The following is a 24,553-nucleotide window of genomic DNA, read 5'->3' as shown; positions in this document are numbered from 1 at the left end:
CCCTGGACACAGCAGGCCCTGCTGGGTGAGCACCTTGGTTTCAGGATGGCTTCTTGCCTCCATGGGCCAGCGCTGAGCCGTCTGTGGAAGGCTGGCCTCCTTTCTAGATGCCGCCCTCCCCCCGCCCCAAGACTCAGGGACCACACATAAAGGCTGCAGCTTCTGTGCCAGTGACGTCACTCAGCCTCCCCAACAAGTCAGCCTGACTCACGACCAGGGCAGAACAAACTTTATTTCTGTAACAAAGACTCACACTTTGGTATTCAGCATAACTAAAGGGCTATCTGTGGAGAGTTGCTCATGCTGCTGACTACCGCATTTCCCCGCGGGCCGACCTCTTTACTCATCCACGGCTGCCGCCTGGTGTTTCTTCCTTTCCTCCATTTCTCCTGCGTCTTTCAGATTTTGGCGAGCAAACTCTTCAAAAACCAAATTTTCATCTTGACAACTGAAATAAAACATAGAACATTTTATTTTTCTGGTGAGGAAGACTGGCCCTGAGCTAACATCTGTTGCCAATCCTCCCTTTTTGCTTGAGGAAGATTGTTGTTGAGCTAATATCTGTGCCAATCCTCTATTTTGTATGTGGGATGCTGCCACAGCATGGCTTGATGAGCGGTGTGTAGGTCCGCACCTGGGATCTGAACCTGTGAACCCCAGGCCACCAAAGCAGAGCGCTACACCACCGGACCAGCCCCCAAAACAAGGAAGATTTTGATCGTGGCACACACTTTGAGGCTTGCAGTGAAATCTCCAGTAAAACAAGATCCTTGATCTTCCTTTGGCAGCAAAGGAACCGATGAAGATTTTCCTACATGATGGAACACGGGACTGCACCATTCTCTGCATAGCCATTCATGTATAATCTCTTTAACAAACAAAAATAAGAGAAAATGAAGGAACCCATGAGAAGACATACATACTCAGTATAACCCAGTGTGCGTGTGTGCATGTGTGTGCCCGTGTGCCTTGGTACTAGGGAGAAAAAGGAAAACCAGGACTGAGCGGTGTTGAGAGCATGAGCTGTGTACAAAAAGACCAAAGAAGGGGTTGTGCTAGAGGACGAAGTCCCAGAACACAGGGAAACCCAGGGCAATGGCTCACCTTTCCTTTGCCGTAGCTATAAGCATGGAATAGAGAGAGAGAGAGAGAGCTCTGTTAGCATAAATTCTGTGTAATAGCTGTACCTGGAAAATTCCTTCCTTGTTTAGGTGACTTTAAAGTTGGAGGGATAAAAGGCCTAGATACATGCATTTCCTGAGAATTGCATGTAATTCCCGCTTCTTTGCCTTTTCCCACTCTGAGAGCCTCTCTCCCTGCGTCTTTAACCATTGTCTCCTTTATAAAGTGCCACAACCTCACGTCTGGGACCCTTTCTCTGGTTAGCCTCTTCTCCTCTCATGTCACTCTTCTCTTTCCACGGCTCTTGTCTCTCTCATCCACCTGGAAGCCAGCACTGGGATATGCACCGCCTGGGCCAGAACCATCCTGGACCCCTACAGTGCTGAGCATAAAGTTGTACTAACTGGGACCACCAGCATTGAAGAGAACCAGTTCAACGCTCTGCATTCCGTACGGATGCTCTTGACAGGGGATAGATGATAAAAACTTGGTAGCATTTCCATAGCACTTGTCATGCACAAATTACTTGGCCCCTGGCCCTAGCAGGGCCTCTTAACTACAACTTACACTTTCTCTGCTTAGAGTCTCCCCTTCTAGACTCAGGGAGCAGGGAACTAGGCAGGTGAGAGGTGAGCGCGAATCTGTGAATGAAACTGGGGACTCATAAATCTCTGGGAATCGGAATTTTGAGGCCATGGGGTGATTCGTCCTTTTTCCCTGAAACCTCACAGTACAAAAGATCATTGTTTAGTCTTGACGTTGTGATGTTTCAGTGTAAGAGCCATGACGACTGGAACATGAAAATGTCATCTCCAGAAAAGGAGTAACTCCACTCCCCCAAGGTAAGTCAGAAAGTCTGTCCACAGCTCCAGAAAACAACCTGACATAAACTGTGCCATCGACGCAGGTCACGGTTTTAAAAAATCCTTTTAAAATGTCCTTGAAAGGAAGCAGAATGCATCTCAATCTTGCATTGGCAAAAAATAGTATTTTAATGATATAAGCATAAATGAATAAAAAAAAAATACGACCAGACTGTATTTATTCCCCAAGGGAAGGCTTTGGCAAAGTACGTGGAGTGTTTGAATCCAAAATATTTGGAAAAGATACTTTGAGACAAAATGTTTTTAAGACAAACCCAAAATGAATATGGGGGCTCATTCTGATATGTTTAAACGCCATTTCATTGTCAGTATAGAAAAGCTGTTTATAAAGTATAAGAAAAATTAACCCAGCTTGTTTATGCCACTTTTACTTAAAACATTCTTCATCACTGATAACTATGGAGAGTTCTCGTAGAGACAGGTCCATTTTTCTTTCCTGCCAACTAAGCTACCTTAACTCACAGTGGGAAGTTTTTCCTCTGAGTTTCTGAGATGGCACCTACATTATTTTTGCTGCTCCACTTATCTTTTTTAAAAGAGCCGTATTGAGACCTAATTCTCATACCATACAATTCACCTATTTACAAGCACAGTCCCGTGGTTTTTAGCACACACACAGGCTTGCACAACCATTGCTTCATTTGCTTTCAACATCCGTGCAAGAGCCAGTGGATTTACAATTGAAAGGAGCCCAGGTGTCAGGAACCCAGCCTGACCCTCTTTTCTAGGATTTTCTGTATTCTTGTCACAATTGCCACTGTCAAAAACACTCATCATCTTCTAAATGCCTGTTCATGTTTCCAAATGAAATGCAAAAGCCTCAGCCTCTCAAATTTATTTTTCACCTAAATTTTCCTTAAATCAAAATCCAGCTCTGTTCACAGCAGAGCCGCTTTCAAATCATTCTTGATAAAAACTAACGAGACAGTCTGTGTCCAAGAGCAAGGATGCTACGTCCTCCACACATTGTCTGAAGGTGGACCAGCCACCTGGCTCACGACTGAGTGCATGAGCACTCATTCCCCGGCCGGACCAGGCACCTTGAAGATGACATGGCATCTTGTACACCTGGCCACACTCCTGCTCAGAGATGTGGTCAAGAAAGACGAGCAATGAGGAAACACTAAATCTGCAAGTAGTAATACTAGAAAGCCAAGACAATTCGTGACTGACCTGGGTCCTCAGGCTGGGGGTGCATGAGGCGGAACGGCACCTCAGTGGCCACTTCACTAGAAAAAGGAAGAACGCACATCGGTGAGAACACGCGCGCAATTATAAATCGCACAGCAAAGAGCTGTGGCTGCCGAGATTCGCAAAAGATCCCCAGGCCCAGGCTGAGAGAGGATTCAGTGAGGTTCAAAACAAAACAAGCCAGAGATCAGGAAGTGGTCAAGTAGGAATTTTAAATGTATTCCCTGGAATGTGGTCCAGAAACTTCACTTAGGCCTGGCAGAGGCTGCAAGGATGTTTAGGTTCCCTTCCTCCTGGTTGTTAGTTTCAGGGACATGGAATTGTGGGTAGAGGAGAGGTGAAATCCTGGAGAAAGGAGAGTTTTGAAAAATATCCTTTGCAAAAACGTCCACTATTTTTTTTTTTTTTTTTGATGAGGAAGATCAGCCCAGAGCTAACATCTGTTGCCAATCTTCCTCTTTTTGCTTGAAGAATATTGTCCCTGAGCTAACATCTGTGCCAGTCATCCTCTATTTTGTATATGGGATGACACCACAGCATGGCTTGATGAGCGGTGTGTAAGTCTGCACACAGGATCCAAACCCCTGAGCCCCAGGCCACAGAAGCAGAGCGTGCTAACTCAACCACTACACCAGGGGGTCAGCGCCTCCACTATTCTTCATATGTTAAATCACTGTAAGGCTGGTGTGCTGGAGGCCGGGCACACAGTCTCTTGCTAGGGACCAGAACACAGAGGAGCAGGGTCTGCCAAATTCCAGGAGCTAATGGGCTTTGGGGCAGCTTGGAATTTATGCAAAAAGAAGGAAGGAAAGGAGTTGAGAAGGAAAGCAGAAGGGAAATCAGGACAAAGGAAGAATGGAAAGGTGAGGGATGAAAGAACAAGGGTCAATCATCGCTTCACCCAGGACCCCCTGCCTCCTGCCCCAGGGTTACCCCTTTGGTCAAAGCAACTCTGTATACAAGGCCACTTTCGGCAGACCCCGGGGCTGATGGAGTCTAAGAGGAGAGGTGTCCCCTGGTTCCATGTGAGTGAAGGAGATGATAACAGATGGGTGAAGGAGTATGTAAGGTCAGTGCCCACCTCGAGCATTTCTTACCTGCTGCCTCTTTGTCAAGGATATAAAAGGTAGCTGTCACCATTCACAACAGCCAAAAGGTGGAAACAACCCAAATGTCCACCAACTGAGGAATGGACCAACAAAATGTGGTCTATCCATGCAATGGACTATTACTCAGCCATAAAAAGGAGTGGAGTTCTGATACATGCTACACATGGACAAACCTTGAAAATGTATTGCTAAGTGAAAGAGGCCTGTCACAAAAGGACAAATGTTGTCTGATTCCATTTATATGAAATATTCAGAATAGGTAAATCTATAGAGATTAGGGGTTTCCGGGAACTACGGAGAGGAGACAATGGGAGAAACCACTTAATAGGTATGGGATTTCCTTTTGGGGTGGTGAAAATGTGCAGGAGTGGGGCCAGCCCAGTGGTGTAGTGGTTAAGTTCACATGCTCCACTTTGGCAGCCTGGCTTTTGTGGGTTTGGATCCTGGGTGCAGACCTACACACCACTCATCAAGCTACGCTGTGGCAGCATCTCACATAAAAAATGGAGGAAGACTGGCACAGATGTTAGCTCAGTGACAATCTTCCTCAAGCAAAAAGAGGAAGATTGGCAACAGATGTTAGCTCAGGGCCAATCTTCCTCACAAATAATTAATTAATTAATTAAAATTTTTTTAAAACGAGCAGGAGCTAGAGAGTGGTGATGGTTACACAACACTGTAAATGTAATTGATGCCACTGAATTGTACGCTTGAAAATGGTTAAAATGGTAAACTTCGTCTTATGTATATTCTACCACAAACACACACACACACACACACACACATGTAAAGGCAGCTGTGTGGAGTGTGTCAGTTTCCTGAGTGTGTGCGTCCTTGCCCAGGTGTAGACCCAGCTATGGTCTCAGAGAAGCAGCCCCAGCCTCCCACCGATCAGCCAAGATTTGTGTTATGCATCCGAAAGGCAGTGGACATCATTTCCTAACACCTCTGAGCAAAACCACCAGGGAACCAGATCTCATGGCTACTGTTGGAACCCCAGGGTTGTTCCCCTGAGATCCTGGGAATCCAGCAGAGAAGGAAGGTGACGAGGCTTACCTGGAGGTGAGCTCTCCCAGAAAGCTAGAAAACACAAAAGCACACATTGCTGCGGTGACGCGCACAGTAGTAAAACAGGACCTCACTTCCCGTCATTCAGAGGCGGGACATGCCCAGACACCCCCCACTCACAGCATCCAGGATCCTTGCATCCCTTACACTCAACTCAACGGTTCCCTCTATTTGAGAGTTCATCTCTTTCTCAAATTAAAAAGAGGAATCACTTAGGTTCAGGCCCTGATGTTCAAGAATAAACATTCCTTTCTCACGGCCACAAAGGTCATCGTGAAATACCTGTTATTCACTTGTCTTGACTGCTGAAAGAAACCCTACTGTTTTAGATTCTACTCTCTTACAGAAAATGAAAGAAAGCACTATGCACTTTGAAAAACACGACAAATACAAACACCATGTTAACGAAATTTGCAAAATCAACCATGTTCTACTTTGCTGCCCAATCAAATGGGGGAACTCTTTATCTGCTTAGAATTATGGAATATACGCATGCGCTTGCCTTTATGGCTGAACCACGGACGCTCATCAGGTAAAAGGCCAGAGCCTTTGGCAATGGAATTTGAAAAGGAAAATGAGGATTCAAGTTCTTCCCTTTTGATGAAATTTTAAAGATGGAAGAAATTCATATCATAAAGAAGTGGAAAACCATTCCCTCGGGACTCTCAGATTTCTGTGCTCTTGTATGAAAAGGAGACTCCCAAATCCTATGATTCCACGTTGGCGAGGGAAGGAAAGCGCTCCTCATTGTGGAGGGATGCCTCCTAAGAGGCACGTGAATGAAGATGAATGAAGAGTACCTTTCATAGCCATCCTTTTCTGAAGTTTGATATAACACTAACCTGATTTTTCTTTTTTGCACATCAGCTTCCACCATGTGAGCATTTGCACACCCATTTTTGCCAAGTGGTACTAACAGTGCACATGTTTCATAGTCTACTTTTCTACCTTTTTCCACGTGATGTTATACCTGACAGCACTGTGAAACTAGACCAAAACTACTTGGTAACCGGTAGAATTTGCGGGCCTTGCTTGCTTTCTGTCTCCCAATCATTCAGGAAAGGAACAATTCAGACTGCCCAAGGCCAAGACAGAGCAGACAGAGCATTGGAATGTGGACACTCACCCTGACACCATGAGCTTCACCTTGATCTGGTAGGACACCAGGATCCCCATGACGGTCCGGTCTATGCCCTCCTTGACGCTGCCCAAACAGAAAGGAAAAGGAGAAGATTGCAGAGGAGCCATGGAAAGCCAAGACTCACCTCACGCAGGCATGCCATCATCAGTTCTTGGGGCATTGCTGAAGTCAACCAAGCCGTCAACGTCCTGGAACTTTCCATACTCGGGGCAGGGGATTCCTCTCCTGCACTGTAGCTTGGCGGTTTCCCCTCTGGAAGTCCAGAGGGCAGAGCGTGTTTCTGGTTCTCCCTGCTCTGCTTCTGCTGATTCTCACCCACCTGCTTGTCAGCCAGAAACTGTCCTCCTCGCTCCTCCCTCTGCCCCGCGGCCATCCCTGGCCGACCACTGAGTCCTCCGCTGGCTTTTCCTGCCTGGATGATCTCAATCACTTCACCACCACACGCCAGGCACCTTCCCTGAGCTCTCCGCCGCTCTGCTGCCAGAGAGATCTTCCAGGGTCAAGACTCCGCGTGGCCCGGCAGGCAACCTTGAGCTGGCCTCTGCCTGCTTTTGCTGCCTCATAACCTGCTGTGTGCCCTAGTGTCTCCCGTGTGCCAGCCTCGCCAAACACAAACCCGCTCTGGAACGCCCTCCTCCTCCTCCGCCCCCCAAGAGCTCAGGTTGAAGTCGACCCTCCTTTGTGAAGCCTCCTGGACACCCGCCAGGTAGCGTGGGTCTCCCTCCTTGACGCCCTGGCTCTGCATCCCCAGCACCCAGCATCATGTTGAAGTGAAGGACACGGCACGTGAGGTCATTAGACGTGCCCCAAAGAGACAACAGTCTAAGTTTCCTCCAGAGAAGCTTCTTTCCAGATTCCACCAGCAGGTATTGACTTCTATCTGGCAGGCACCACGCTGGGAGTTTTAACACAGACAGTTATCTCATGTGATCCAATGTGGAGACATAGATATTTCAGAATATCCAATTACAGGAATTAAGATACAGAAAATATCATGAAGTGCTCGGTAAAACAATGTGAATGATGAAAGACGACCGTGGCTGAGAATCCTGAAGGCTTGAGATGAAAGGTAGGGCAGGGTTGTGCTGAGGGGGTCTGCGAAGGGGGCTGAGAGGGTGCAAAGTAGGTTCTGGACCTGGAGGAGACACCCGGGGAGCCTCCTCACGGGGGCCAACTGGGACACAGCTTCCAGGACCACAAGGCCCCCCAAAGAGCTCCATCGGCTCATCGGTGGCCGTAGCTGCTTGAAGAGGGTAAATGCCTTTATCTGGAATCATGGAGTGTGTCCACACACTAGGTGGGGAGAGGTTGCCACCCAAGGGGAAAAAAGGGGATGCAAGGCTGAGGGCCATGCCTTTGCAGGACTGACTCTCTACCTATCCTGGATGAGGCCAAACAGCTGGGGACACACTGTGCTTCATCTCGTGCCTGAGAACACCCTGCAAGCTTTCTCCCCTGCCGTCTTCCTTCAATGGGAGAGTCTGAGACACACAGACACATGTGCACACTCACAAGCACGCACGCACGCACAGAGATTGGTTAATCCGGCTTCTGCTGCGGTTGTCACTTTCTAGGGCCCTGGAAGGCAGCCCTGAAGGTGGTGGTGAATGAGGGACTCAAGGTTAGGAGTGGACTTTGCTCTGCCATTAACTGACCAGGTGACCTTGGAGGAGCCTCTCATCCAGGCTGAACTTCAATTTCCTCATCCACAAAATGAGCATAAATTCACCTTTCTCACAACAGCGTGGAGAGACTCACGTGTTTGTCAAACAGTCCCTCCACCATGAAACATTTTTCCAAAGGCAGTGTGCCCTTGTGGGCATCACAATCAACACGCCCTCGAATAAGTCGATCCAGAGCATCAGTCTCCCTTTCGTTCTTGCTCCCAGAGCTTCACAAATGTGCTTTAGAATCGAACACAACAACTTCGCAAGTTATCCTCAGAAAGTCCTTTGACTTCCACCATCCTGCTTTCTGCCCCATGTTCGCCAGCCCCACTGCCTGTCTCGGAGAACATGTGCTGCTGAGCCCCGGGGTCAGGGAGGTCAAACATGAGGGCTCTTCTGGATGCCATCACCTTAGAGGGTCCACTGGGGCCGTGGAGGGGACCCCAGCACATCACACGGGGGTGGCAGCAAATGGGCCTTGAGCCTGGGTCACAGCTCCTACCCCCAGCACTCAGGGCTCACCAACAGACACGCTCCTGGGAATGGAAGCCTCTCAGGATGGCCAGGAGCAGCCGTGGGTGTTCGACTCTGAAGCTTCACTCCAGTTTTCGCTAGATCTGCCCGCTAACTTCGGCCAGTGGTTCTCTGAGTGGGGGTCAGCAGCTCGGAGCTTAGTTTCAGTTAAACTTAACCGACATCTGTCGCTATCAGGACCTCCTGTTCTTTCCCTTTCCTGATGGAAATAAATACATGACATTTCCACCATCCCTGTCGCCATTGCAGGACTCAGCTCATATGCTTAGGGCACGACACTGGCTAATGATATTTTTAAGAGAGCTGACATTTCTGGAGCACGCACTGTGTAGCAGGCACCAGGTTTTACAGAGATTGTCTCACATAATCCATGTAGCCTCTCGAAGAAAAGGAACTGCTTGTCGGTGGCACCCCACTTTACAGACAGGATGACTGAGGTTCTCAGACAGCTCTGGGGATTTGCCCAGGGCGGCCCAGATGGTACACAGTGCAGCTGGAGTTTGGTGCAAGGCTGTCTCCAGAGCCCTAACCACCATGTCACACCAAGGGTGGGACTGGGGTCCCTACTTGGGCCACTGGGTCTGTGCTCTGCACCACAGATGCCAGCCGTCATGCTGCACGTGCAGGCTGGTGAGCCAAGGGGGCTGAGACAAGGAGGGAAGCAGACCACTGCCAGCCCCGCACTGAGTCTCAGGGGCTCATCTCCTGGGCTGCAAGGACTCACATGGTACTGGAAGCAAGATTCGTGTCCTCATGCTTGATTTTCCCGTCCAGGGCAATGCCCCTCCTTTCTCGGTTGTTTGCAAGCAAGGGCACCAGCGTCAGCGTCGTGGTCAAAGTGCTGTTTGGTGGCACTTTTTCTCTGCAGGAAGAAAACAGAGAGGATCTTTGGCTAATTGCTCTTATGGCCATAAAGCCACCATCGATCCCGAGACCTGATCTGCCATCGAGCGTTTTCCAGGATCCAAGTTCCCCTGCAACTTATTGGAAACATAGTTCAGGTGCCTGTGCGTCTGCCTCACAAGAAGCAGAACAGTGTTAGTGACATCTCAAAATAGGCTGGCAGCAACATTAGGACAGTTCCTCAAGTCTTTCGGCCTGCTCTAAGTGCTGAATGTCTAGAATGTTCTGTGGAGTTAAATAAGAGCAAGTGGCCCAAGGGTCAGGGACCACACCCAGTCTCCTCCTGAGACTTCGTGAACCACGCAGTGGGCTGGCCAGTACCAGCAACAAGCCCAGGCTGGAAGTCACCTGTCATCGAAAACTGTCGTTCTTGAGGGGATCTGTGTGTGCCCAAGAAGGGCGAGGCAGGGTCCTCTGCTTGTGAACCGTACATACTGGACTGGTTTGGGTTCAAAGCAGCACGTGCTCTTTCTCTTCCAGATCTTCTTCAGCGTCAGTCAGAGCCTCTGGCAGACACAGGGAACCCATGCCAAAGGGTGGGTGTGGGGGGTCTGCCCTGAAGCTGGGGACACAGCAGCGTGGGTTCCTCCAGGTATGGCAGCATCGTTGGCTCTCTGAGCAGCGTCTGGGGCTGGAGAGTTGGCTCTGCTCCTCACCCACATGCTGCACACGAGGCCTATGCCAAGAGCCTCCCAGGCAGCCGTGCCTTCTCTTTGATGGCAGAGCTCGGGCAAGCCAGCAGCCTGTGTCGATGCTCCCAGCACCCCCTCCATCCTTGTACCTGGACATCAGATGGCAGGGCTTGGCCCTGAAAACACTGCCAGGAGTTGACCTCAGGGCCCTGCTCCAAGACAGGCTGGAAGTCTGAACTGCCACCCTGGGAAGAGCCTCCCTATTTGATCTCCCTGGGGAGTGTAAAGCATCTGTGGCTTCTCCTGCCTCCAGGATACACAGGAGGCTCCTGGGCATGTGCTTTACAGAACCCTGCTTGAGCCCAAGGTGGCCCACATCCTCCCATCTGGGCCCCGGTGGAAGTTCTCTTCATGAGCTTGGTTTGGGCAGCAGAGTGACAGAAGTAGAAATTATATTGCAAAGGTGACCATAGCAGGGTCTCCAGGGGTTGGGCTCAGATGACGGCCTTTCCTGCAGCAGAGCTTGCTGAAGGTCTGTGCCAAGGCCCTGGGGCTTCCCAGCACCTTCAGGATCTGGGATTGGGTGATGGGCAGCAGCTGGGGGTCAGGTCTGACCTGGTTCGCAGAAGGCCTGCCCACTAGAGCCCGGGAGCCTCGGGGTTCTGGGCCGACAGCCCATGCTCTGCGGCCCTCTGAGTGGCTTCTAGTCTGAGACCTGTTAGCGCAATCCAGCCTAGCTTTCGGTCTCCCTACCCTCACCCTTGGGGGGACCCTAGAATGGTTTCCAGTTTCTTTGGAATCATTTGGTCCAAAATGCACTGAAGAGCTGAAAGGAGGACCAGATAACCGGGAAAAACTCAGCCAAGGGCCATTTTCCCACATCGTTGTTGGCCATATGCCAAAAGATGAGCCAGGAAGAACCCCAGGACACACAGATGTGCAAGGATGCTCCCCAAAAGGTAGAACAACCCCGGCCTGGCGCCAAGGAGGCAGGCGTGAGTTATGCTTCCTTCCTGCCTCCCTCCCCTCTGGACCTATATTTAAACTTGGGTCTGGATTGGCCTCGAGTAACAGTTTCTCTTGAAGTTGCCTTTTAAATATTATGTAATGTTATCTTGCTGAACCAGTTTGCCTTCCTCTCATGCGTTGATATTTTTGCATACAACGGTGCTTAGCACAGGCCAGCAAGACAGACAGAGAAAAGACCTTCCCAGGTGATCATCTGGGGCTGGGGGCTGGGGGTGGGGAGGCATAACCCCCAGCAGCCTGCATGTTAAATGACTATATGATTGCCCAGCACAGCAAAACTGGGGGGGCGGGGTGTCTCTCACGCCCCCATGAAAAAGCCAGTGCAGGATTCTCATTTGTTTTGAATCTAATGAAGGGAAAAAAGTCATTCACGACAACGGGCTGAGAACTGAGACATCATTCTAATCCAGTTGTGATTGGTACAAGATTTTCAAATTGATGAGCTCAAAAGATAGGGACCCCCTCGCCTGGGCTGACAGACCATTTGATTATCTGCTTGAGGGGCAGAAAGAGTATCAAGTTCCCACCAACTGATTCCAGGGGTAAAGAGGAAAGCTCCCACTGTGACATTCCCATCTTTCTTTCTCTGCTCTCCATCCTTCCTCAGCTGGACCGACTCTCAGAACTCTGGTGAGTGAGAACAGAATTGGGATGCTGATTTTATTTGCAGGCCTTGAAGTGGCAGAAGGGGAAGGAAGTGAAAAGCTAGTAAGCCAGCTGAGCGTTCCACTTCCCTCTTCAGCGATGAACAAAAGGGGAACCTGACAAAGAAGCTCGGACCGCCCAGGAAGCAGAAACCCAACCAGCTACTCACTGTGTTTCCTCCGTGGCCACCGGCTTGACGTAATAATCACTCGAGTAGAGAACCACATTGGCCACTTGTTCCACTGCAAAGGGAGGACAGGGGTGGGTGACTCAGGGTGGGGTCCTGCATGCACATGCATGGTGCCTTCTGGGGCCGAGGTTGGGCCTCCCTCTCTAGTGACCATTTGAGTCTGCTTCTCAGGCTCGACTTTCTCAACTCAAAGCTTAAAGGCTGAGATTTCTGGGGCCACGTCTGTTCACCAATAAGCTACTCTGTGTCCACTGCCACCCATGGGCCAGTCTCCTAACACTGCACCTCCTGGGAGACCCCTCCTCTCTGCAGAGCCCATGGTGTATCCCTGGGCATCCTTCCATGGCACACAATCCTCCAGCATCCCAGAACTCATCTCTTTCTCCCAACACACCCCCTCCCAACATTCTGTGTCTACTGAATGAATGTCTCCTTCTGGTTGTCCATGCTGGACACATCTGGAGGTGCATGGGATTGATGCACGGGTGTAGCATGGCGGGTAGGAAGGTGGCCTCTGGAGCCAGACCGCTTGGGCTCAAATTCCAGCTTAGCTGTCAGCTGTGCCACGAGTTACTTAACTCTTCTAAGCCTCAATTTTCCCATCAGCAAAATGGGGGTGATCATTGCATCTAACTCATATGTTTGTTGTGGTTTTTGAAAAAGATGGTTTTTAATCTCCATTAAAATCAAACTTGAGGGGGCTGGCCCCGTGGCTGAGTGGTTAAGTTCGCGCGCTCCGCTGCAGGTGGCCCAGTGTTTCGTTGGTTTGAATCCTGGGCGCGGACATGGCACTGCTCATCAAACCACGCTGAGGCAGCGTCCCACATGCCACAACTAGAGGGACCCACAACAAACAATATACAACTATGTACCGGGGGGCTTTGGAGAGAAAAAGGATAAAATAAAATCTTTAAAAAAAAAAAAATCAAACTTGAGGGGCCGGCCCCATTGCCTAGTGGTTAACTTCAGCTCGCTCCACTTCAGCAACCCGGGTTTGAGGGTTCGGATCCCAGGCACAGACATACATGACTCATCAAGCCATGCCGTGGCAGCAACCCACATATAAAATAGAGGAAGATTGGCACAGATGTTAGCTCAGAGCCAATCTTCCTCACTAAAAATAACCCCCAAAAATCAAATTTGAGGATTAAAAGAAACAAGTTGTTGAGGGACCAGCCTGATGGCATAGTGGGGTTAAATCTGTGTGCTCCACTTGATGGGCTGGGGTTCATGGGTTTGGATCTGGGGCACAGACCTATACACTGCTCATCAAGCCATGCTGTGGCAGTGATCCACATAAAACAGTGGAAGATTGGCACAGATGTTAGCTCAGGGCCAATCTTCCTCACCAAAAAATAAATTAAAAAAATTTAAAAATAAATAAAATGACTAATTAAAAAAAAAAGAAACAAGCTGTGTGACGCTCTGAGCACTGTGCTTGGCCTGTAGAAGCTATTAACATCTTGCTTCAGAAAAGTCACCAGCTTCTTTCAAAAATTAGTGGCTTTCATGTTAGGATTCATAAAACTTCGAGAAATAATTTTAAATCAAAGTATCAAATGATACTTTCTCTGTCCTGCTACTTTGTGGAACACTGTACTGGACACTACATACAACATGCTAAATAAATAATGCCAGGTCCTACAAAGACTTAAAGGCATATGAACTAACCTAACATAAAGCCATAAATGAAGCATTCATATTAGCATTAAGAAAAATCTAGAGTTCTTTAGTATGCATGCATCAAAATTCCTGAACCTTATCTATGATGGACACACAGGGAAAGCGGAAAGTAGTGGATGACACTTAAGGTGCCCAACAGTCCTGATTTGCCTGGGACTCGCCCCATTTAGCCCTTAAAGTCCCCCAAGCTCAGTCCTGGTCGACCAGGACAGCTGGTCAGGCTAACACACTGTAAGTCTAACTTTGTCTTGGTCATTGAGCGTTTGAGTTAGAAGTGAACTAGAGGTCACCCTCCAGGTCATTCTATTGTGTCTTTTTTATGCAGCCCATATAAGACGGTCATATGAGGCCATCCTCTGCATTTTGATGCCCTTTGAGCTGAGGAGGTGTGTAGGAACAGCAAGGGGGAGGCGCCTCTCTGCAGGATTCTGCGAGGCTTGGCCATCACATCCCGGCGAGTCAACGGTAGCGCTTTCCCATTTATAAAGCACTTCCGGTGTGACCAGTCCTCCGCGCCTCACAAACCTGGGAGGCGGACCGGAAAGCACTGCCGTGGGTGACAGTAGGGAGTCAGAGAGGACTTGCAGCACAAGTCCCCAGATTAAGCCAGCGTCCTCTCTCTGGTGCTTTTCCCCCTACGCTGCGCTGCACCTGTCATCAAAACTCATCACCAACCCAGGAAAGAAAACCCCGCTCATGGCTTCCCCTGAGATCTGGCACAGGGGCTGCTCGGACGGGAAGACGGCCTGTCAGGGGTGTTGTCCCAAGACAAAAGATGCCCTAAGCTGGGCGCGAGGCTGCGTGGGGTGACACTGAGGGCTTTCCTCCCTCTAAGGTTCTGCCGTCCATGACAACAGAGACAAACAAGCGGTTCCAACGACCCAGGAGGGCCTCATCCCACCAGAGGTGAGACCCTCGGGAGACACGACCAGATTGAGAAATTCTAGAAGACTCTGCCCTCCAGTTTGGAGCCAAGGTCCTACCTAATGCTTTAATCTTCTTCACTGTCTTCTCTGTGTTATTGGTCACCGTCACGGTCACAGGAATGGGTTCCCCGTGGAAATAGATCTGAAAAAGTTGGCAGATATGTCAGAAAAGGGGAACAGAGGATGGTACTATCTTTAGTCTCGCGGCCTTCCAAATCCGTCTCAATCCTCTAACTAGAATAAAAGTGGCTGAATTCCCATACTTTGAAGGTAGATAAAGTGATGGCAACATGTTTTTTTAAAGAAGGGCCTGGAACACATTCTGCCCCAGCTGTGGGATGCTGTGGAGGATGATGGTGACCAACATGGAGTGGAGCAAGGGTGCTCACACATGCATGTGCGCACACACATGTGCATACACAGAGGGTGTTAATGCAAGCCAGTTTGACCCTACTCTAAGGGTCCCCCTTACGAGCTCCAAATTATGAAAAAAAGCCAATCGTTCACAAATGTTGGTTGTTTTTCCCTAGAAACCAGACTCCTTGCAACACCTACAGCCGTGAGGGCCCCGGGGCCTGTCCCCAGGCCTGCTCCCATATGGGACACAGCCATGGCCGGTGAGTTACCTCTTTGCTGAGGGAGACTGCCAGGTGCAGGGGTTTGTCGGACATGAAGAACTGCCAGGCGGCCTCTGCTCGGGGCTGGGGACCCATCTTGGGGGGCGCATGCTGTACTTTACGGATCAGTAAACTCACGGAGCTCCTGCAGACGAGAGGCCACCAACAGTGCTGAGACCATCGCCCTGGACTCCTCAGGATGCCCTCCCAGGTCCCCCTACCCACACTCGTGTCGGGATTGCTCAGGAATGCTCCCAATAGACACCGGAGGAACAAGAAGAAGTTATCAGATGGTGGGCTGGGGGTGGGACCTGAGGACCTGGTTTCTGGTCCTTTTTCTGCGATTTCACTGGCTGGGGGTGTGGGGCTGGTCAGCTCTCTGGAAGGTCACTCCCACCCTTGGTTAGGATCCTGGCTCAGCCCGCTCTGCGGTGAAGCTGATGTGGGAATGTGTCATGTGCCTATGTGACAGGCTTCAGAGCTCTCTAGAAATGTGATGCACTAACACTGCTACTTGTTACTGTGGGTATCGGCAGGTGCGTGTGTTGAGGACGAGGAGAGAGTGTCAAGGGCACGACTGGAAACTGTGTTCAGGTATGAGAGGAACGCTGAACACTAGGGGCCAGGAGCACGGAGGGAGGGGAGTTATTGCCTAATGGGTGGAGAGTTTCTGTTGGGGTGATGAGCACATTTCGGGTATAGTCTGGGGTAGAGACAGTGGACAGGGGTGTCACTATGGTTACACAACACGGCGAATGTACTTAACGCCACTGAATTGTACACTTAAAGATAATTCAAACGGTAAACTTCATGTTAGGTATATTTGACCACAATAAAGGAATTATGAAAGAAGAAAACTGAAGAAAGAGGGAATCGGGCAGCTGTTAGGGGCTTACATGAGCCCTTGCGGTTGCTAACTCCCCTGCCATTTTCTTTTGGATTTTGCCCCAAATGATCAGCCATTGACCCCCACCCCGTGTGTAGCCAGCTCTGTCCTGACTGCCCTGACCTGGGGGTGCTCTATGACTCCAGCCAGGCCCCATGGGAAGAGCTCTGCCACGCAGACAGAAAATGAGGGGTGGTTTCTTATCCCCACTCTTTGTCCCGTAGACCCCTCACCTATTCCCACGACACTCTTACTTCTTGGGAGTTTTGTCCTCTTCGCCATCTGTGCTGTCTGTGGCAAACGCTTTGACCTCGAAGTCAACACCACAGCTCTGCAGGGGGCAAGAGAGCAGGCAGGCCCAGGTCAGCACTTCCCTTTCCGGGGGCCGCGGCGGGTCGCAGGGCACCTGGGGAGGTTATGTGGCCCTCTTTCTCAGCCACATCCTTTCAGGGTTGCACCATTAAGACGCGATTTTGAAGTGTGCTAGTAAGGAGATAATGACAGTAGCACAAGGAGAGTGCCATGAGCCCGCGACCCCCAGAGGAAGGGGACTCAGGACTCTGGATGTGTCTGCGAAGTGAGACTCACACATCCTGGCTGGTCCCCGCCTCCCACCACCTCACACAGCGCACAGGCCCCCGCCCCGACATTTAGTTGTCCTTCTTAGTTGTGACTCTGTGTGTATGTCACTGACAGGGCCAGCAGGGAGTCCACGGATGCCCATGCTGGCTGATGCGCTGACCCCAGCGGGCAGCTGCTGTTCAGCGGCAGCCAACTGTGGCCAGGCTGGAACAGGGACCCAGTGCCGGCAGCTCTTCCAACTTTTGCAAAGAAGCTGGAAATTGGATCCGGAGTGAAATTTTTACATTACTCCTGATTTTGACACTAACTAAATTTAAAAAATGCGTGTGCTGGCACCTTCAGCCCTCAGCCCCAGGGTGTGAATTCCTCCACAGCCTCGCTCATCGCTGCACGTTAACACATGGGATGGGGTGGGGGGCACAGAGGCGGGCATGGGCCCTTCACCAACGGCCTACAGAGAAAAAGAGGAATGGGCAAAAGCGCCTGCAGCCAGTTGTGTTGACAGTGGCATATAAGCCACAGTTTCATTGGTTCTGCAGCCATGGAATCACGGCAATCCTAAAACCCAGCTTGAAGAGCAACCACACCATTATGAACCATCACCCGGCATTGCTTAGCCGTGCTCCCGCTGTGCTCTGCTCTGCCCCCTCCCTTGCTTCTGCTCCCCTCTCCACTCCCACTTGATGCTGCTCCCTGCACAAGCCATGGCTTGTCACCCGTCTACCCTGGGCACAAGCTATCCCTTCCTCCTGATATGCCCAACGCTTCTCTCTCTCTTTTTATACCTGACAAACTCCCATGTATTCTCCGGGCCCCAGCTCAAAGGTCTCCTCAGCTGTAAGGCCCCGAGGCCCCCAGGCATGTGAATACTCTGCTCCCGGCCTCCTCTGACTCAGTTCATACCCCCTTTCCCAAAGCCACCTCGACACCTCCTCTCCTGGGACAGAGGAAAGGGTGGCACTATTTTTGGTGGCCCCCACTGTGATTAGTGACCTCACCCTCCTCCATCTTGGCTGCCCGCATTCCTGTTTTCCTGGACCAGTGGCTTTCAAACGTTTCAGGCCACTGTCCATGGGAAGAAGCAGTTTATAACGTGTGGCCCAGTAAACAGACACGCGTGTGTGAAATGGCTCTCATGAAATCACACTTAGCTTCGCTGGGTGTGACTCACTCTGAGATTTCCCATCCTTTTCTGCTTCGCGTCATTCCACCCAGTCCCTTTGTTTCTCTCCCTCAGGAGCTCACGCTTGGCCAACTCAACCTCACTCTCAGCACTGTGGCAAGAGGGATCTTCTGGAAAGCTAAGTCAGAACATATCGTTCAGAGCCCACAGTGGCTCCATCCACTCAGAAAAACAGTCTACGAGGCCCTTCGTGATCTGTCTGCTCCTCCCCACACCTCTCTGACCTGCGTCCACCACCTCACCCCTGCTCCCGCTCCAGCTGCCCTGGAACACAGCATGCATGGCGTTCCCACTGCCCAGAAGACTCTGCCCTAGGATGGGATGGCTTCTCCTTCACCCTCCTAGGGAGGCCTTCTTTTTTCTTTTTTTTGGGTGGGGAAGATTGACCCTGAGCCAACATCTGTCGCCAATCTTCCTCTTTTTGCTTGAGGAAGATTGTCGCTGAGCTAACATCTGTGCCCATCTTCCTCTATTTTGTATGTGGGATGCTGCCACAGCATGACTTGCTGAGCAGTGTGTACATCCGTGCCTGGGATTCAAACCCCCCAACCCTGGGCTGCCGAAGCGAGGTACGTGAACTTAACCACTACACCACCGGGCTGGCCCCGAGAGGCCTCCCTTAAACATGCAGAACAAGCACCCCACCAGACTCTCCATTCGCCTCTCACAAGCCTCTTGTTCTCCACGGTTCCTGCCGTCCTCGGGTGTGGCCTGTCCCTATTTGCTATTTGTTCTTACCTGCTGTTCTCCACTAACCCATGAGACTCAAGAGGGAAGGGACCCCACTGTTTTGTCCACAGGGTTGCTCCTGGTTAACACTCACTGAAGACAAGTGGTTGGTCCATTACGCTGTCTCTCTACTTTCGTGTATGTTTGCAATATTCCCTGATAAAAGGCTATTTTAAGAAGTCTTTAAAAGGAATGAATAAATCCATGGCATTTCTTCTGGAACTAACCTTCCCGGTATCCTGTGGAGCTGGCTGTAACATCACGGAGCAGGGTAAGTAGTCAGGAAACTGTGAAAAGAAAGAAAACAACATTGCTTTCAGAGGGGGCTATTCCACAGGAAATACATATTCCTCGTGAAAGATTGGAAAATGGAGATGAGGAGCAAGCAAAAAGGAAAACGTGGCCACCCATATTTCCAACATCAGGAGTAACGTTGACACAGCTATCCAAAATGTCCTATGTGCTCCCACACACACAACTGTATATGTGCATGTAAGTGTTGTGCAGGAATGGGACTGAATGCTGCACATGTCCTGTTGTCTGCTTTGCTCACTGCACCAATCCTAACCCTTCTCAGAATGCATCATGACCATGTTTCCACGCCGTGAAATAGAATTCTGCATTACCATTTGGAGGGCTTCTGTAACACCACGTGTAATTTAACCCATCCCCATGGTTGGCTGGTCCTTCATTAAATGGTCTTTATTTTTTTGTCTTATAAACAATGCTGCAATAAATATCCTCTTTCATACACCTTAGTACAGTTCTATCCAATTAACTCCATGGGCTACTCTCCTAATAGGGGATTGACAGGTCAAAATCACGTTTTTAAGGTTTCAATACATGTTGTCGCCAGTAGGTTATGTCACTTCAAACTCCCAATGCATGGGAGCACCTAGGTCCATAAAACAATTTTTTTTAATTGTGGTAAAATACACAAAACATAAAACATACCACATTCAGTGGCATTAAGTACAGTCACATTGTTCTGGACTCATCCCCACCATCCATCTCCAGAATGTTTTCATCGTCTCAAACTGAAGCTCTGTACCCACTGAACACTCACCCCATCCCTGTCCCCCAGCCTGTGGTAACTTCCACTGTACTTTCTGTCTCTAAGCATCCGACTACTCTGGGTCCCTCGTATGAAGGGAATCATACACTGTTTGTCTTTTGGGGACTGGCTCCTTTCCCTTAGCATCTTGTCCTCAAGGTTTATCCATGTTGGAGCATGTGTCAGAATTTCCTTCCTTTTTAAGGCTGGACCATATAACTCTGGAGGAGTCTATAATCTTAAGACACATAAGCACACCAGTACAGAGGGAACGAGAGCTTTCCCCACGTGGAGTTCACGCCCGAGTCTGAGAAGCATGATGCTGGCACGTGTGTAGCCAGGTTTCATGGGGGGAGATGTGGGGCCTCAAGAGACAGGAAGTGGCTTATCCACCGTGACCCACAGAGCTATAGACAAGGTTTCTTGTTTTGTTAAGATCTCCTGCCCGAGGGAGCTCTGTCCTCTTTAGAACTCCCCGGGGCCGACCGAGGGGCACTTCTCTGAGCTTTCTTTTTATAGATGAGCAAGAGAAAAAATAACGCAGGCACTTGTAATTAGGTGGTCGGGTGAAAGGAAATATTTAAACCGTACTTTGAAAGGGTGCCTTCGAAGGCTGAGAGGCTATTTTCAAGGACTTAAAAAAAGACAATCACAGCCCGTGCAATCCAGAATTTCCTCCGAGGGTGCAATTTGAAGGCCCACAAATATGAAGTCATTACCGTGTCCCCTTTCCTTGGTTCCCAGGACCATACAAGGTGCTGTGGGCAAGGGAGCCCGGGCAGGGGGTGGGTGGGGAGAGGGGTCACCCACCGTGAGCAGGAAGGGGTATGTGTTGCCCCCCAGCTTCTTGATCAGGCTTTCCTGCAGTTTTGTGTGGGTGCCGGCGGCCCCCACAGGAGGGAACGCCTGGACCCGAGAGAAGTACAGGTCCCTGCGGAAGGTCAGGCCCATCACGTCGATGTCTTCCTGGCCGTAGCGGAAGGCGCAGGTCAGAGACACGTACACTGGAAGGGAGACAGGGAAGGGTGGGCTGGGTGGGCAGGCACGGCGCCCCCTGTCTGAGCCGAGTGAGCATGCGGCCACCACCGACACTGTCGGTCACGGTGTCCGACCTGTAGCATCTGGAGGGGGTGGGAGACAACAGCCATATGCCCAGCCAGTCCACACACTTTGGGAGAACCAGCACCTTCCTCGGGCTTGTGTTAATTACTCCAGAGGGGCGTGTCAGAGGACTGCAAGGTACCTCCCCGAACCACATCATTTTACCACCTGACTCCACTGCTTCTTCCATCCCTACCCCTCCCTCCTCTTGACCCACCAGCTCAGGGACCTCGGGAGATTTTTCAACAGGGTTAAGTCGCTTGGGTTCTGAGGGCAGGATGTCTGGATGGAATTGAGCGTGAAGGTAAGAAGCAGAGAAAAACAGCGCCAGGAGCAAAATCCATCTGTGCCAGAGCTGGACGCGGGCCCGTGAGAGGAGCTGGAAGGGGCTCTTGGACCAAGTGGACGATGAAATCAAATCCGAGAAGAAATCCTCCTTCTCGCATTGCTCTGGAACGTGGGAAGCATCCCCTGAACCAACTCTTCGGAAAATTGTTTGATTAAACAGATGTAAATTGTGCCCCCCATGGACCAAAAGAATGATGCGTGGTCAATAAAACCACACAAAGCACGCTCTTCTTGAACATAAAACGTATCAAAAGTGCCCCCAAGTCCTTGGGAGTCGTTGGCTGAGCATTTTATCTGTGTCCGCCCCGAGGATGACCGTCCCTCGCTGCTAAGCTTAGAGAAGCCACTGATCACTGGCCTGTCCCTCATCCGATGTTTACAAGAAGGGGCCCAGAGGTGAGCCGGCTGTATGCCTCCCTCACCCGACAGCGCTGTCCTTAGAGCAGGTGCCCTTCCCTGGCGAGCTCATGGGCCTGCAGGACTCCAGCCAGGCTCCTCCTGGTGCCCGAGAGGAGCAGCGCCCCCAGGAGGCAGTCGGAGACAACGGAGGGAGGCAATTTTCAGCCACGATGCTGACAGCCCCACATCTGACACACTCCCTTGGGCACATCCAGGGTTAGGAACAATCCCTCACGGTTGCCGGTAGCAACCAATCAAAAAGGCATATTTAGAATGGAACTGACTCAGCGACATTATCAGAAGGATAACTTGAATCTGCTCTAATTTAGTTTACGAACTGTTATTAGTACCAAATTACTTGTCACACACATCCCAGCTGCCGGAGATCTTCGAGCGGGCTGTGATGCTGTGGTTCAGAACCACCGCAGTAAACAGAGAGAGAAATTCTGCCTTCCAGCTGGCTCAATCTCCCCCTTTGCGGGTAAACGCACCGAGGAGCCCTCCTGAGTTTCCCCGGCACTGAACTCCGTGACACAGGGGCCAGCGCACAGCTGATGGAGCCGACACACCTGGGCTCCAGCTCCGACTATCTTGCCACCCACCCAGATAGGTGGCTTCACCTTCATCTGGAAAATGGGGACAGTGAGCTCTGACGTGAACAGGACCCGTGACATGAGGATTATACCAGGGAGTGTGGGCAAAAGGGCCTGGCGGCGAATGGGTGCACAGGAGAGGGCCAGCTGCTTCCCCATCGCTCCTGCCTCACAAATGCCTCCTTCCGGAGCCAGCGGGAGACTGGGCTCTTCCACGGAGGACAAGAAGCTCCTCCTCACCTTTCTTTCCCTTCACCAGCTCAGGATCCACAAAGACGACACCATCTACACCAAAGAGAGAGAACAATGAGGACGGAGGAAATGAAAGAGACAGAAGGCCTTCTTTAAATGCAGATATATGTAATTGCACATGTAATCCATCTTCATTATATTAGAAAACAAAGTCACCCAAACTTCCACTCCCCAGAGATACCCGATGTCAAGATATTAGGGGAGAATTTTTTTCAGAGGTATATACAACTATATGAATGTTTTTCCTAAAAAAATGAGATCCTATTATACCTATTGTTCAGTTAACTGCTTTTCTCACTCAGCTATATATTGCAAATATCTCTTCAAACACACACACATGTATATAATATGTACTAATTACGTTAATGGCTGTACATTCCTCCATTGAATGGATGCACCATAAATTATGTAATTAACCCCCTCTTGTTAGGGCATTTGGTTGTTTCCAATTTTTTCCATTATCATTAATATTGCGATCAACATCCTTATACACACATTTTTATACACATCCATGGTAGAATTGAATTTGGCTTTTGATAACATACTGCCAAACGACCTTCCAGAAAGGGTTTTGCTGAGGGACATTCTCATCCTCAGAGCCTAACATTGTCCGTTTTTTACACTCTTCTTTTCTAAATAACTATTTGAGTTGAAATAATTATAGATTCACAGGAAGTTGCAAAGATAGTACAAAGAGGTCCCCGCATGTCCTTCATCCAGTTTCTTCCAATGGTTACTGCTTGTAGTGTAATTACAGTACAATATCAAAACCAGGAAGTTGACATGGATACAATGTGTTTATGCTTCCAAGTCATTTTGTTACATGCGGAGATTTGCTTCACCACCGCTGCAATCTGGGTACAGAACCCTTCCCTCACCGTAAAGATCTCTCTCTTAGGCTCTCCCTTTATAGTTGCACCCCACACCATCACCATCCTTAGCCCCTGGGCAACTACTGGTCCATTTTCCATTTCTATAATTTTGTCATCTTGAGAATGTTTTATAAATGGAATCATACAGTATATGGCCTTTCGAGATTGGCTTTTTCCAGCCAGCATAATGCCCTTGAGATCCAGAAGCTGTTGAGTGTGTCCACAGTTCACTCTTTGTCATTGCTGAGTGTATCTCATGGTAAGGAGGGGCCACACACAGCTTCTTTAACCTGACTCATCTACTGAGGGACATTTCGGTTCTTTCCAAATTGGAGCTAATGCAAATACAGCTGCTATGAGCAATCATATCCACATTTTTATGTGGACCTCAGTGAAAATAAATGTATCATTTAGTCCTGATAAATGCCCAGGGATGTAATTGCTGGGTCATATGGTAAGCATATGTTTAGTTTTTTAAAAAATTGCCAAACTATTTTCTAGAGTGACTGTTCCATTTGATGTTTCCGCCAGCAATGGATAAGTGATCTAGTTTCTCCACAGCCTCACCAGCATTTGGTATTATGACTATTTTTTATTTTAGCCATTCTGAAAGGTGTATAATAATATTTCATCATGGTTTGAGTTTGCATTTCCCTAATGACTAATGCTATTGAACCTTTTTCCATGTGCTTACTTGCCATCTTTATATCTTTCTTGATGAAATGCCTCTTCATGTCTTTTGTCCATTTTCTAATTGGATTTTGGGGGTTTTCTACTGTTGAGTTTTGAGTGTTCTTTATATATTCTAGAAATGAGTCCTTTTTCTCCCCTACACTTTTTAAAATTGTTTCTAATCAGCCAGTGGCACCTCACTGATGTTTTAATTTGCAGTTCTTTGATTAGATTATTAGCAAAGCTGATTTTAAAAAGACAAAACTAGCAGTTGTCTGCTGACTTAAAGGAAAACCAGCCTTAAAATCTTACTCCAAATTCAACTTACCCACAGGCTCTACTTGGTCCACATGGTCTATATAGTCTCTCTTCCCCAGGTAGATGGTCACCTGTGGGAAGAACAGGTGTGGACTGTAAATGGCCAGAGGGCGCAGTGAGCTAAGGCGTTCATCTCAAGAATCAGCAACAAACAAAACATTTTGATGAGTTGTGAATAGAGGAGCTGCCTGGCTTTGCAGCTCATCTGTCATCTCATCTCCCT

At 49.5% G+C, this 24,553-nt stretch overlaps 1 protein-coding gene across 7 annotated transcripts in view; it reads right to left on the bottom strand.

The window, feature by feature from the left end:
- Positions 1–214: 214 nt before the first annotated feature.
- SAG (S-antigen visual arrestin) overlaps positions 215–24,553 on the bottom strand; it is a 35,073-nt gene continuing 10,734 nt past the window's right edge. For 2 of the 7 annotated variants that reach the window (XM_070269488.1, XM_070269489.1), the window contains exons 3-16: positions 24,341–24,401; positions 22,457–22,501; positions 20,586–20,779; positions 18,949–19,008; positions 16,482–16,558; positions 15,351–15,486; positions 14,782–14,866; positions 12,095–12,167; positions 9,441–9,578; positions 6,501–6,578; positions 5,363–5,386; positions 3,180–3,235; positions 1,105–1,120; positions 215–448 (exon numbers count right to left, since the gene is read on the bottom strand). In XM_070269488.1, coding sequence (XP_070125589.1) covers positions 340–448; positions 1,105–1,120; positions 3,180–3,235; positions 5,363–5,386; positions 6,501–6,578; positions 9,441–9,578; positions 12,095–12,167; positions 14,782–14,866; positions 15,351–15,486; positions 16,482–16,558; positions 18,949–19,008; positions 20,586–20,779; positions 22,457–22,501; positions 24,341–24,401 — 1,152 coding nt within the window. In that variant the 3' untranslated portion in view covers positions 215–339. The remainder of the gene's footprint in view (positions 449–1,104; positions 1,121–3,179; positions 3,236–5,362; positions 5,387–6,500; positions 6,579–9,440; positions 9,579–12,094; positions 12,168–14,781; positions 14,867–15,350; positions 15,487–16,481; positions 16,559–18,948; positions 19,009–20,585; positions 20,780–22,456; positions 22,502–24,340; positions 24,402–24,553) is intronic. The other 5 variants (XM_070269492.1, XM_070269491.1, XM_070269494.1 and 2 more) reach the window with 3 other exon arrangements.

Source organism: Equus caballus, chromosome 6, assembly GCF_041296265.1.
Source record: "Equus caballus isolate H_3958 breed thoroughbred chromosome 6, TB-T2T, whole genome shotgun sequence".
Classification (NCBI taxonomy): Eukaryota; Metazoa; Chordata; class Mammalia; order Perissodactyla; family Equidae; genus Equus; species Equus caballus.
The sequence above is the reverse complement of the archived record's forward strand: the minus strand, read 5'-3'. Positions and strand labels throughout refer to the sequence as shown.